This window comes from Lampris incognitus, chromosome 4 (assembly GCF_029633865.1).
Source record: "Lampris incognitus isolate fLamInc1 chromosome 4, fLamInc1.hap2, whole genome shotgun sequence".
Taxonomy (NCBI): domain Eukaryota; kingdom Metazoa; phylum Chordata; class Actinopteri; order Lampriformes; family Lampridae; genus Lampris; species Lampris incognitus.
In genome coordinates, this window is record NC_079214.1 from 1,091,507 (window position 1) to 1,106,842 (window position 15,336).

At 45.1% G+C, this 15,336-nt stretch overlaps 1 protein-coding gene across 1 annotated transcript in view; it reads left to right on the top strand.

Annotated features, from left to right (window-relative positions):
• Window positions 1–700: 700 nt before the first annotated feature.
• The window catches only part of mrpl21 (mitochondrial ribosomal protein L21), a 32,043-nt gene continuing 17,407 nt past the window's right edge, over window positions 701–15,336 (top strand). The window contains exons 1-4 of the mRNA XM_056278848.1: window positions 701–1,130; window positions 6,932–6,986; window positions 7,167–7,252; window positions 11,398–11,561. Coding sequence (XP_056134823.1) covers window positions 1,043–1,130; window positions 6,932–6,986; window positions 7,167–7,252; window positions 11,398–11,561 — 393 coding nt within the window. The 5' untranslated portion in view covers window positions 701–1,042. The remainder of the gene's footprint in view (window positions 1,131–6,931; window positions 6,987–7,166; window positions 7,253–11,397; window positions 11,562–15,336) is intronic.

The following is a 15,336-nucleotide window of genomic DNA, read 5'->3' on the forward strand; positions in this document are numbered from 1 at the left end:
TGCCCACATGTTAGTAGATTTTGGACGGATTTATCAAATGTTATTCTTAGGAAAACCTCTTTCAATCTTACCTTTCAGTTGCAAGATATCCTGCTTTTATTTAACCCCCCACACGAAGAGCCCAGCATGATGTTTGTTGTACATTTATTAATTATTCTTGGCAGATTCTTTGTGCTTAGGATGAAATGGGATGAGAAAAGCCCAAACTAAGTCTGTTCTTGATAGACATGCCAAACTACACCAAGGCCATGTTCATCTATGTAAAAACAAGAAAGCAGTTCCAACGGTTCATGTTTTTTGAGAAGTGTAATTTAACATTTGAATAATTATGTTACCCCGTGTTCAGTGTGAAGTCTATGTATGTTTATTGTATTCTTATTGTAATGTCTTGTATGTTTGTTCTTTGTCATTAAAAAAAAGGAAAAAGAGGACGTTATCTCCCATTAAACCTGAACGGAAGGGGGTGGTGTTACTGCGAAATCCTTCCCCCCTGGGTTTTCTGTGCTGCAGAAGGTGTTTGACCCCCTTCTGCGATTCATCAGAGTTGTGCCATGTTTTGTTCATGCTTTTAAAACAGACTTGAAAATTATCATTCCTGTTGGATCGTTAATCGATTATTTGTTGACAGTATTTGGCATCGTCAGGGGATCGTAAAAACTGTAACACCGAAGACTTCCTGCAGCAGGAGAGGGAGAGGGGATCAAAACCACCGGGGAGGCACTCTGCCCTCCCCGCCTGCTGAAGCGACGCGAGGTGGACGGCAGGACTGAAGAAGTGCGCGGATATAAACTGTCATGAGCGAAAGATGGCGTCTACGGACATCACATATACCAAGTCCGGCTGCGCTTCATCACTTCCTTTGGCTCACCATGACCTGGAATGAATGACGACATTCACACACAGATTTAAATGACGTGATGTTACATACTTTTGTACCGTAGGTGGCGGTAGAAACCATAAAGTCGTTTGCGATCCGCCAGTTAACCAAGAGAAGAAGAAGAAACATTAAATTGAGATAAGAGAAGAAGAACGGCTCCGCAACATGGCGTTGATCTACTTTAGGAGACACTTGAGAGCTTTCTGGTGTTTGTGGTCGCACAGCGGCCGCGTCTCGTCGGTCCAACACGCGGGTAAGGCGGAGACTTTACCCCGCGGTCCTTATTTTACCCCGCGGTCTTTCTTCTACCCCGCGGTCCTTATTCTACCCCGCAGGCTCTCTGTTCATCGGCGCTCCGACGTGAACGTCACCCTCCTGTGTGACTTGAAACTAGGCGGCCTCCCGCCGGACGAGGAGCCGCCGCTGCCCCAGGCTCGCGTTTTCACGGGAAACGGAAGCTTCCCCCGCACGCATCGGTGTCGCGGCGCTTCTGCCAGCCGCAGCTTGTCGTTCGGCCGGCGGGGGGCAGGCTGGTGCCGCCCGGCCCGGCCGGGGCGTCGTTAAGACACCGCGTCGTTCATTTCAAACCGCACCAGTAGTAATAAAATAACAACAAGACAAAACAAAACAAAAAAGGAGTGTGCGGGGTAGGTAAGGTGTATGTGTGTGTGTGTAAACTGATGATCTGGTGAAGACCACAGGTCAGTACCACCAGTCTGGCACCAGGCTTCGTGTCTTTAGTGTTCGTTGTTCAAACGCCTGGTTGCTTGGTGGAAGAAGCTGTTCTGGACCTGCTTGCCTGACAGTAGCAGCTGGAAGGGTCCATATTCGGGGTGGCGGGGGTCTTTGATAATCCTACGGGCTTTGCTGACACAACGTCCATTGTGTATGTCCTGGATGGAGGGAAGCTCGCATCCGCTGCTTGTGTCCGCACAACCCTCTGCAGTGTTTTGCGGGTGTAGGCAGTCCAGTTCCCGTGCCAGGCGGTGATGCATCCAGTCAAGACGCTCTCGGATTACCTTCAATTTACATTCAACATAGGGCAGTCATCCATCCATCCATTATCTAAACCGCGTATCCATTGGGGTGGCGGGGGTGCTGGAGCCTATCCCAACAGTCCCTGGGTGGCAGGCGGGAGACACCCTGGACAGGCCGCCAGGCCATCACAGGGCGGTGCAATGATTCAAAGTGATTATCATATTTCACTGGTGTATCCAGGTTAACTTTGGATGTTGTTTTATCATGAAATGCCTGTTTGATCACTAGATAAACAATAGAGTATCTGTTGACTAAAATTTCTCACAAAATCAAGTCAACAGTTTTTTTTCTTCTACGGCGCTTTGTGTAATAAATTTCACTTATTAGGCCTACTGATCGACAGATGATTAAAATATGGGTTTACCGTCAACTGCTAATCAGAAATACTTTAGTTGGATGCAGCATTTCCATCCTTTCCTTTCAGGTAGCAGAATTCAAATTAGTAAACAAATTTACATAAATGCAAATAAAATGTATACAAGTACAATCAAAATGAATGCTCATGCTTTCATTTCTGATAGTTTTTGTCTCTAAAAATGTCAACAAATTGATCTGTTAAAAGTTAACTCCCGGTGTTGTTTACTAACTTATTCAGCCAGCACTAAGGTCAGAAAACGATGTGAGTAAAAAAGGATTAACAAAATTGAATATTTCCTTTGAATAATTATTAACACATATCCCAACCCTACCTACCCCGTGGACCCACCACACGCGGGGATGAGCATTGGGGTAGGGTGTAATAGAGGGCCGGGCGGCAGGCAAAGGTGGGGACCGTGGCGTGCCGACTTTGGCATCGCAGATTTGTCATCGGGAAGTGGAATGTCACGTCTCTGGCAGGGAAGGAGCCTGAGCTGGTGTGGGAGGTGGAGCGGTACCATCTAGATCAGTGGTTCTCAACCTTTTTGGGCTCTTGGACCCCCTGCGTATTTTTGACCTACCCTGAGGACCCCTCCACCTGATCTTGGGGGAGGGGGGTTGCAATTTGATAGAAACAGTAGAAACTGCATTATAGCATTTATTCACTCTTTGGGGCAAAAATAAGACCTTTCAGTTGTAACTTAGATATAGTTAACAAAACAGAATTCTTATGCAGTAACTTTCAGATATATGTAACAACAGAATTTTTATGCAGTAACTTTTAACAATGCAAACTGGAGCGAGATCTCTTATTAAAATACAATAAATTACACTTGTGAAACAGATGTAATTAGAGTAAAAAGTCTTGTTACCCTTTATAGTTTAGGTAGATAAAGGTCTCAGTCACATTTGAGTAAAATAATCCTATTTCTATAAATGTCATAGGATCTTTTTTTTAAAGATATTTTATTTTCACGGACCCCTTGCAATTACACCACGGACCACTAGGGGTCCGCGGACCCCCGGTTGAGAAACACTGATCTAGATAAAGCTGGGATCACCTCCACATATAGTATGGGCTCTGGTACCAAACACCTGGAGAGGGGCAGGACTCATTACTTTTCCGGAGTTGGCCAAGGTGACAGGTGCCAGATGGGTGTGGGGATACTCAGAAGTCCCCCGTTGAGCGCCGCCATGTTGGAGTTCTCCCTGGGGAATGAGAGGGTCGCCTCTATATGACTGCGAGTCGCTGGGGGAAAGGCTCTGATTGTTGTGTGTGCTTATGCACCGAATAGCAGTTTGGAGTATCCAGCCTTCTTGGAGTCTCGGGGTGGTGTCCTAGTTAGGGCTCTGCCTCGGGACTCTATAGTTCTGCTGGGGGACTCAATGCTCACGTGGACAATGATGGAGAAACGTGGAGGGGCGTGATTGGGAGGAACGGCCTCCCCGATCTGAACCCGAACGGTGCCTTGTTATTGGACTTCTGTGCGAGTTATGGATTGGCAATAACAAACACCATATTCAAATATAAGGTAGTTCATAAGTGTACTTGGTACCAGAACACCTTAGGCTGAAGATCGATGATAGACTTTGTGGTCATATCATCAGATCTGCAGCCATATGTTTTGGACACTCGCGTGAAGAGAGGAGCAGAGCTGTCAACTGATCGCCACCTGGTGGTGAGTTGGATCAGATGGTGGGGAAAGCTGCCGGACAGATCTGGCAAACCCAAACGTGTAGTGAGGGTGAACTGAGAACATCTGGCGGAGGCCCCTGTCCGTGAGGTCTTCAACTTCCACCTCCAGAAGAAGTTCTCTTGTATCCCGAGGGAGGCTGGGGACATGGAGTCTGAGTGGGCCATGTTCAAAGTCTCTATTGTAGATGTGGCAGGCAGGAGCTGTGGTCATAAGGTCATCGGTGCCTGTCGAGGCGGCAACCTAAGAACCCGCTGGTGGACATCGGCGGTGAGGGAAGCCGTCAGGCTGAAGAAGGAGGCCTTTTGGACTTGGTTGACCCAGGGTTCTCCTGAGGCAGGCACGTACCGAGAGGCCAGAAGGGCTGCCGCTTTGGTGGTTGCGGAAGCAAAAACTCAGGTGTGGGAGGAGTTCGGCAAGGCTATGGAGGAGGACTTTTGGTTGGCCTCAAGGAAGTTCTGGCAAACCATCCAGCGACTCAGGAAAGGGAAACATGGCTTGACTCAGGCTGTGTTCAGCCGGGGAGGGAAACTGTTGACCCGGACTGTGGATGTTGTCAAGCGGTGGAAAGAACACTTTGAGGAGCTCCTGAACCCAACTAACACGTCCTTAGTGGAGGAGGTAGAGTCTGAAGACTTAGGGGAAGCCCCACCCATATCTCTGGCAGAGGTCTCTGAGGTAGTTAAGAGGTTCGTCGGTGGCAAGGCGCTGGGTGTGGATGAGATTCGCCCTGAGATGCTGAAGACTCTGGAAATTGTTGGGCTGTCTTGGTTGACACACCTCTTCAGTGTCACGTGGAGGTTGGGGACAGTACCTGTGGAGTGGCAGACTGGGGTGGTGATTCCCATATTCTAAAAGGGGGACCGGAGGGTGTGCTCCAATTATCGGGGCTTCACATTGCTCAGCCTCCCTGGGAAAGTCTATTCTAGGGTGCTTGAAAGGAGGCTCCGAGCGATTGTCGAACCTCGAATACAAGAGGAACAATGCGGACTCCGTCCTGGCCATGGAACAATGGACCAACTCTTTACCCTTGTGGAAGTGCTGAGGCAGGCATGGGAGTTTGACTAGCCAGTCTACATGTGTTTTGTGGACTTGGAGAAGGCTTACGACCGTGTACCCCAGGGCACTCTATGGGGGGTACTGCGGGAGTATGGGATACCAGGGCAGTTTCTACAAGCCATCCGGTCCTTGTATAACCAAAGTGAGAGCTGTGTCCGCATTCTTGGCACAAAGTCAAACACATTTTCAGTGGGTGTCGGACTCCGCCAAGGTTGTCCCTAGTCTCCAATTCTGTTTGTGATATTCATGGATAGGATCTCAAGGCGCAGCCAAGGTGAGGAGTATGCCCGTTTTGGGAACCTCAGAATTGCATCTCTGCTCATTGCAAGTGATGTGGTTTTGTTGGCTTCATCAGAACGTGACGTCCAGCATACACTGGGGCGGTTTGCCGCTGAGTGTGAAATGGCCGGGATGAGAGTCAGCACCTCCAAGTCTGAGGGCATGGTTCTCTACCAGAAAATGGTGGATTGCTCCCTCCGGGTTGGGGATGAGTTGTTGCCTGAAGTGAAGGAGTTCAAGTGTCGTGGGGTCTTGTTCATGATTGAGGGTTGGGTGGAGCGGGAGATTGACAGGTGGATTGGTTCAGCATCAGCAGTAATGCAGACGTTGTACCGGACCGTTGCAGTGAAGAGGAAGCTGAGCCGGAAGGCAAAGCTCTCAATTTACCAGTCAATTTTCGTTCCAACCCTCACCTATGGTCATGAGCTTTGGGTAGTGACCGAAAGGGTGAGATCGTGGATACAAGCGGATGAAATTAGTTTCCTCCGTAAAGTGTCTGGGCCTCAGCCTTAGGGTGAGGAGCTTGGACATCCAGAGGGAGCTTGGAGTAGAACCGCTGCTCGTTTGCGTCGAAAGGAGCCAGTTGAGGTGGTTCGGGCACCTGATTAGGGTGCCTCCTGGGCGCCTTCCTTTGGAGGTTTACCGGGCACGGCCAACTGGGAGGAGACCCCGGGGTAGACCCAGAGCTCGCTGGAGGGACTACTTGTCCAATCTGGCCTGGGAACACCTTGGGATCCCCCAGGAGAAGCTGGAGGGCGTTGCTGGGGAGAGGGACGTCTGGAGTGCCCTACTTAACTTGCTGTCACCGCGACCTGACCCTGGAGAAGTGGCTGATGATGAGTGAATGAATGAATCCCAACCCTCTAAAAGGGACAGTCCAGCTGCACATTCAAACACCCAAAATGCAGAATTGGCATTTTAACTGAGTCAGCGAGGAAAATCTAAGACTGTAGAGTGATGGTTTTTCTCATCCTCTTACTGTGAATGGTGTGATGTGAGTCTCCCCTGTGTACACTTTCGGTCTGTCCTGTCAGGTCTCCATGGTGATGGTGGTCATGTGGCTCAGGTCCTGGGCTGTTCCGGTCGTGTCTGGACACTGCTTCGCATCCTGCGCATCATATTCATATATTTTATAATTCCATTATAATTGTGTTTGTCCTGTTTCAGTGTTGTATTGTGTAAATTGTGTAAACACAACGTCATTGCACGTTGTCCGTCTTGGGAGACAGATCTTCCTCTGTTTATTTCCCTGAGGTTTCTTCCTGGTTTTCTCACTGTTAAAGTTTTTTTTTTTTAAGGAGTTGTTCCTTATCCAATGAGAGGGTCCGATGATAGGATGTTGTGTTGCTGTAAAGCCCCCTGAGGCACATTTGTAATTTGTGATATTGGGCTATACAAATAAAATTGACTTGACTTCCTATTTTTTCTCCCTGTTAAAGGTTTTTAGGGATTTGCTCCTTATCTGATGTGAGGGTCTAAGGACAGGATGTTGTGTTGCTGTAAAGCCCCTGAGGCACATTTGTGATACTGGGCTATACAAATAACATTGACTGGTCTTAACATTCACCTGACTGATCAGCCTGCACAGAAGGCTAATTGATTTCCTTTCCCTAATTCTGTTTCTCAGGTCTATCTACTTTTGCACGCCACTGGAGTTCTCAGAGTATCAGCCTACCTTCCAGGTACTGTTTCAGCTGAAGCACAAACTGATGTAAAATGAGACGCTTGCTTACAACACAAAACTACTTCACTAATGACTCAAACCTGCTTGCCACAGGAACTGATGCTGCAGTATACTTAATACACAGTCAAACGCACACACCCTGGCTAGCCTGCTAACATCTAGTCCTGTTGTTATCAAGTGTGCTTCCTGAGACATCCTTATCCTGCCCCCCATGGCCAGAGGTGGCGTATGTCAATCCTGAAGAAGAGAAAAGACGGCATGCAGGTCAGAAACTAATTATTCCCGAACTTAATGCTTCCTCCTATGTTGTGCACAGTTTATATCACGTTGTACTCCTCAGGTGTGTACCAGGAGAAGTGCTAGTAGTATAAAATATATTCACAGAGTTGAACCAGTTCATCTGGGCATGGCGTTTATTTAGAGAAATGTTTCCTCACTCATCTGAGTGACTTCTTTAGTCTCCACTGACTGCAGGTGTCCCCACCCTTACAAACAGCACGACCACACAAACCATCAGTTTCATAAGCAAACTGCCATGACCGTAACTAGCGGTACAGTGGTCAGTGTATTGTTCACAGGATTGGGGAATAGTTGCTTAGGCATTGAGTCCTAATCGCAAAGAGTCAGAGCTGTGTTGACGGCATGAGGGTAGCCTATACCATATTAGGCAGATGGTTTTCATGTTTTGGCTGATTGGTGTGTGTGTGTGTGTGTGTGTGTGTGTGTGTGTGTGTGTATATCGTACATAAAGCCCAACAACATGCTGCAGTATGTCCATAGAGAAAGCAACCACCACCCTCCAGCTTTAAGAACATCCCAGAAAGCATTAATAGAGGACTCTCAACATGATCATCTAGTGAATCCATGTTCCATGAAGCTGCACCCCCATACCAAGATGCATTAGAAAAGAGCGGCTCAAGTACAACCCACCATTACACACTGACTACCAGCAAACCAACAAACGAAGCAGAAAACTAAACATCAGCTGGTACAACCCACTCTACAGTGACACTGTGGTACAACCCACCCTACAGGGATACCGTGGTACAACCCACCCTACAGTGACACCGTGGTACAACCCACCCTACAGTGATACCGTGGTACAACCTACCCTACAGTGATACCGTGGTACAACCTACCCTACAGTGATACCGTGGTACAACCTACCCTACAGTGACACCGTGGTACAACCCACCCTACAGTGATATCGTGGTACAACCCACCCTACAGTGAAACCGTGGTACAACCTACCCTACAGTGACACCGTGGTACAACCCACCCTACAGCGACACCGTGGTACAACCCACCCTACAGCGACACCGTGGTGCAACCACCCTACAGTGATACTGTGGTACAACCCACCCTACAGTGATATCGTGGTACAACCCACCCTACAGTGATACCGTGGTACAACCCACCCTACAGTGACACCGTGGTAAAACCACCCTACAGTGATACCGTGGTACAACCCACCCTACAGTGACACTGTGGTAAAACCCACCCTACAGTGATACCGTGGTACAACCCACCCTACAGTGACACTGTGGTACAACCCACCCTACAGTGATACCGTGGTACAACCCACCCTACAGTGACACTGTGGTAAAACCCACCCTACAGTGATACCGTGGTACAACCCTCCCTACAGTGACACCGTGGTACAACCCACCCTACAGTGACACCGTGGTACAACCCACCCTACAGTGACACCGTGGTACAACCCACCCTACAGTGATACCGTGGTACAACCCACCCTACAGTGACACTGTGGTAAAACCACCCTACAGTGACACCGTGGTACAACCCACCCTACAGTGACACCGTGGTAAAACCACCCTACAGTGACACCGTGGTACAACCCACCCTACAGTGATACTGTGGCCACAAACATCAGTAAGCACTGTTTTTAACTTTTGGATAAGTGCTTCACCCCAGACCATCAACTGAGGAAGATATTCAATAGGAACACCATCAACATGAGTTACAGCTGTATGCCTAACATTCAACACATAATATCGCCCCACAACACAAGAATCACCAACACATCGATGACACCTTCATCACAACTGGACACCCCCAACTGCAATTGGCATGTGAACGACTCATGCCCCCTTGAGAGAAAATGCCAGACGGAGGGAGGTATCTACCAAGCTACGGTGACGAGAGAGGACAACGACAAAACAAGAGACATACGTGGGTCTAACAGAGGGACATTCAACAAGAGGTTTAATGCACACGTGTAGCTTTACAAACAACCATTTAAAGAATGTCACATGTTTAAGCCCTTATATTTGGTCATTTGTGGACAGAAACATTAATTATTCAACCACCTGGAAAATCCTCTCGAAAGAACAAAACATATTCACCCAGCAGTAAAATGTGTAACCTATGTCCAACTGAACAATATTTTATCATGTGATGTGCATGATGAGGCCGTAAATGGTATGTCCTTTCCCAAGTAGTTTTATTGACAGCTGATGATTGCTTATGGCATGAAAGAGGCTTTTACTGTCTCGTAAAGATGTACTTGACTCACTGGATTCTCTCTCTCTCTCTCTCTCTCTCTCTCTCTCTCTCTCTATATATATATATATATATATATATATATGTTATAAGTGCTCAACTAATGAGCGGAACATCAGATGCAGGAAAAAAAATGTATAATACATTGCAGTATGGTGCGTCACGCACTCATCAGCTGCTGATGTGGTTCAACAAAGAAAGACACACAGTCCACGTTGCCAAGCGTCACACCCCTGTTGATGGGGGACAGCAACCAATCAGAGGAGAAAACATTTAAACTAACAACCAATGGGGTAGGTAGTTACAATGCACAGCAACCAGTGGTGGGGTAGAAAATGTTACAACCAGTGGGGTAAGGGGTGGGGCTTGTTTTGAAAAGCATTTAAAGGACCGGGGCACTGTTGAAATGGTCTACATTTAAATATAACAAGGTAATTTATGTAAATCATATAGTGGGGTGGTGTTGGGGCACAGTTGAAAGGGCAGGCATTTAAAATATAAAATACAACATCTAATAAATGTCACGTGTATCATGTAATGGGGGGGAGGATAATAAAGATGTTTTACTTATAGTTACAAAGACGTTTTACTTATAGTTACAAAGGAGACATGTTTTCCGGTGTCTACAGCTGGTGGCCAATTTGTTTCTATTATTCAAGGTGGACATGTCAGGTCTGCAGATAATAACATACTTTTCTGCCAAGCACAGGTTACATCTTTTACCCCTAACTGAATATGCATTGCTCTTTGTAAGGGTTTTCCATGAGACAGAATAACTGATACTCTTGTCTACCAATGACCAAATGTGGTGGCTTAGGGCCGCTGCATGTCTTGCATGTTCATGTCTGAAGCTGCTCATATGGGCGTTAAACCTAATTTTAAAAGGGTCCTCTGTTAGTGCAACCTAAGTGTCCACATTGCAGTTGTCTTCTCTTGTTACCGATGCCTGGTAGATGACTCCCTCTGTCTGGCATTTTCCTTCAAGAGGACACGATGCCTTAGCACGGCATTTGCAGTTAGTTGGAGGTGTTTGGTTGCGGTGATTTTATATATATATATATATATATATATATATATATATATATATATATATATATATATGTGTGTGTGTGTGTGTGTGTGTGTGTATAAAGGAGTCATAATTTGCCCTTTGCCTCAGCCGTTAGATTGAGAACGACCAAGATGGTCATTCTGACCGTTTTGGATTTTCAAAGTTTAATAACTTTGTGGGGAAAAAAAGATGCAGACCCGCCGCTCCCTTAATGTTCCTAAAATGTCATATATTTGCATTAAAATGAGTTTTAGACCATTTGCACAAAAAAAGGTATGATAAGATCTACCTAAAACCACCATGAGCGGTCAACCTGACCGTCTCGTAATGTGTGCGTGATGGTGTGCGTCATGTCAGTATTTATGACGTCGCATCATTTCCTGCGTGAAGTTCGTTGCTCTGTGCTAGAAACACACTAGCGTTCCTCAGCGCAGAGAAATAGTCTAAACTTGACTTGTGATGATGTCCAACATGTCTGGTTACAGACGCCGTTACAGACGCACCATGACTACCACCGAGGCCTTGCAGTATTTACAGGCGTTGGACAGCGGCCATTTTAAATTGTTTAAAAATAGTATTAAAGTTGTTAACATGTTAATTTTGGTGTCAGTAGGTTTCTTAACAGACCTACTAGCATATATAATGCATTAATATCTCAGTTGGGTATTTAGCTTGACACAGTATAGAGTTTAAAAACTGGCGGCCATGTTGATCGTCCATGGCGATTTTCAGTAGGCGTGACATCCCGGTCGTTCTAGTGTTAAAATCATTTCAATTGGATAATTCAAAATTGCAACTTGAATTGTAAACACCCCCCCCCCATCTCATTGTACAGGAGTGGTAAAGAAGGTGAACAGTCTCATTGCCAAGGAGGATCATGGTCGACTGTTTGCAGTGGTCCATTTTGCCAGTCGCCAGTGGAAGGTGACCAACGAAGACCTGATTCTGATCGAGAACCACATTGAGGCCGAGTGTGGGGACAGAATTCGCATAGAAAAGGTGCAGATGGCGCTGACTGTTTGGATGTGACTGCTTCTGTTATTGTCTGTGTTGTGTGGAGTGTTGGACTTAGGGGTTGCTTTGGTTCACAATGTGAGTATTAATGTTGTTAGTAAATATGCTTTTAATTAGTAAACCAGTGCTTTTTTCCATGTATTCATGCAACTCAAGCCACTTATATCTTAAAGTCCTATTTTCTACTGAACATGCTACCTTACTGAAGTAGAATGGCGTTCGCATCTTACTTTTACTGTGATGTCAGCCTCTGAGGCTGGCCAGTGTGAGCTGTTAGAATAAAGATCATGAGCTAGCTATTAGAATACAGATCATGAGCTAGCTATTAAAATACAGATCATGAGCTAGCTATTAGAATACAGATCATGAGCTAGCTATTACAGATCATGAGCTAGCTATTACAGATCATGAGTTAGCTATTAGAATACAGATCATGAGTTAGCTATTAGAATACAGATCATGAGCTAGCTATTAGAATACAGATCATGAGCTAGCTATTAGAATAAAGATCATGAGCTAGCTATTAGAATACAGATCATGAGTTAGCTATCACAGATCATGAGTTAGCTATTAGAATACAGATCATGAGCTAGCTATTAGAATAAAGATCATGAGCTAGCTATTAGAATACAGATCATGAGTTAGCTATTACAGATCATGAGTTAGCTACTAGAATACAGATCATGAGTTGCTTTTAGACCACAGATCATGAGCTCGCTATTAGAATGAAGATCATGAGCTAGCTATTAGAATACAGATCATGAGCTAACTAGCTAATGTTAGAACGGCACTCATACAGGGCTTGACATTACACTTTATAACCAGACAAGTGGAAGGCTTTGAGTACTGTTCTCCAATCGGACAAGTTCAAGTAAAAAAAAAAACAAACGTAAGTTTCAGGAAATCACCTGAAGTTGTCTGTCATCTTTGAGGTGAGCATTCTGTTTTACGTCTTTCTGCTCCTGACATGGAATAATGCCTCCAGCTCCGCATGCCCACAACTGTCTTTACTGGCAAGCCTCTGCTGTCTTTGAAAATGTAGGTAGATAGGTAGGAGTATAGTCTCCATGTCTCGATCTATCCATCTGTCCATCTTACTTTCTTTCATGGCTCGAAGTTAACGGCGTCCCGTTATCCTTGGGCCGATTTAAAAAGGGGAAAAAAATTAACTTGGGATGATCTTTTTTTTTTTTAACTTATATTTTATTAAGATTTTGTTTTTGCAGTTACAGTGTCAGGGTATAACATTTATTTTACAATTCTCATTGTATCAGTGTCCTTGTAGTCCAGTGTTGTTGGTGGTGTCATCTTCTTGCGTCCCATTGCGTCAGCCCATTTTTCCCACTTTTCGTTGAATTGTGCCTCTTGTAACCTTAATATATATCTAAGTCTTTTCGTTATGAACACTTCTTCCACAATGCACATCCACTGCTCCACGGTCGGAGGTTCCGTTTTGTACCATAATCTTGTTATAGCTTTTTTGCTTGCTGGCAGTACTTTGACAAGATACTCATCTTCTTTGTTTACAGTGTCAGAGTTCCTAAATAAAGTATCTTGCCTGATTTGGGTATCTCATAGCCTATTATTTTTTCAGCCCCAACCATATTTTATCCCAGTATCCTTCCATCTTTTGACAAGACCAAAATATATGTGAATGGTCTACATCCATGTGTCCACAAAACTTCCAGCATGGTTACTAGCTAGATGCCAATTTCCCTCTCATCTTTGGAGTTATGAAAAATCTAATTATGTTCTTCCAGCAGAATATTCTCCAGGTCCTGGAGCTAGTGGCCGTGCACTGCGCTTTACACATATTGTACCATTCCTCGTCAGTTATTTTTTTCCCTGAGCTCTCTTTCCCACTTTTCTTTCATATACAAAGAGTTCTTTTTACATGACATCAGACCTTTGTACAGGGCTGAAATTACTCTACATTTTTTTCTTCTATAGCCTTCATAAATACCTCAATAACTTCATTTGTTGTGTCTGTTTTTACCCCCTTCTCGTAATAATCCTTTATTTGTAGATATCGATATTTTTCATATTCATCCAATCCAAATTTATTCCTTAACTTTTCAAAACTCTGCACCCCCCCTTTTCGACCATTGTAAACGTGGAAGTAATGCCCTTGTTCATCCATTGCTTAAATCCCTTATCATTAGTTCCGGGTGTGAACCTTGGATCAAATGCAAACCAACTCAGTATATTTGTTTCTTTTTCCAGTTTATATTTTTGAACTATCATGTTTCAACTGTAGTTCTGGTGATCGGATCCAATTATTTTTTAATTTGTCGTATAGTTCTTTGTGTGTGATTAGATTTTGGATCTTGTAGTCTTTCATCCCTATTTCTATACCCTTCCATTTAGCAATGTACTCTTCATTACACCAGTATATCAAAGGTCTAATTTGTGCGGCAAAGAAATATTCCTTAAGGCTTGGTAAAGCCAAACCTCCTCGGTCTTTGGGGAGCTGCAGAGTCTCATATCCACAAACCCCAATTCCAATGAAGTTGGGACATTGTGTAAAACATGAATAAAAACAGAATACAATGATTTGCAAATCCTTTTCAACCTATATTCAATTGAATACACTACAAAGACAAGATATTTAATGTTCAAACTGATAAACTTTATTGTTTTTTGCAAATATTCATTCATTTTGAATTTGATGCCTGCAACACGTTCCAAAGAAGCTGGGACAGGGGCAACAAAAGACTGGGAAAGTTGAGGAATGCTCAAAAACCACCTGTTGGGAACATTCCACAGGTGAACAGGTTAACTGGAAACAGGTGAGTGTCATGATTGGGTATAAAAGGAGCATCCCCGAAGAAAGGCTCAGTCATTCACAAGCAAGGATGGGGCGAGGTTCACCACTTTGTGAACAACTGCGTGAGCAAATAGTCCGACAGTTTAAGAACAACTTTTCTCAACGTACAGTTGCAAGGAATTTAGGGATTTCATCATCTCCAGTCCATAATATCCTCAAAAGATTCAGAGAATCCGGAGAAATCTCTGCACGTAAGCGGCAAGGCTAAAAACCAACAGTGAATGCCCGTGACCTTCGGCCCCTCAGGCGGCACTGCATTAAAAACCGACATCATTGTGTAAAGGACATGACCACGTGGGCTCAGGAGCACTTGGGAAAACCATCGTCAGTTAACACAGTTCGTCGCTGCATCTACAAGTGCAAGTTAAAACTCTACCATGCAAAGCCAAAGCCAGATATCAACACCACCCAGAAACGCCGCCGGCTTCTCTGATCCTGAGCTCCTCTGAGATGGACTGACGCAAAGTGGACAAGTGTGCTGTGGTCTGACAAGTCCACATTTCAAATTGTTTTTGGAAATCATGGACGTCGTGTCCTCCGGGCCAAAGAGGAAAAGGACTATCCAGATTGTTATTGGCGCGAAGTTCAAAAGCCAGCATCTGTGATGGTATGGGGGCGTGTTAGTGCCCATGGCATCATGGGTAACTTGCACATCTATGAAGGCACCATTAATGCTGAAAGGTACATACAGGTTTTGGAGCAGCATATGCTGCCATCCAAGTGACGTCTTTTTCAGGAACGTCCCTGCTTATTTCAGCAAGACAATGCCAAGCCACATTCTGCACGTGTTCCACCAGCGGGGCTTCGTAGTAAAAGAGTGCGGGTACTGGACTGGCCTGCCTGCAGTCCAGACCTGTCTCCCATTGAACATGTGTGGCACATTATGAAGCACAATTTACGACAACAGAGACCCCGGACTGTTGAACCACTGAA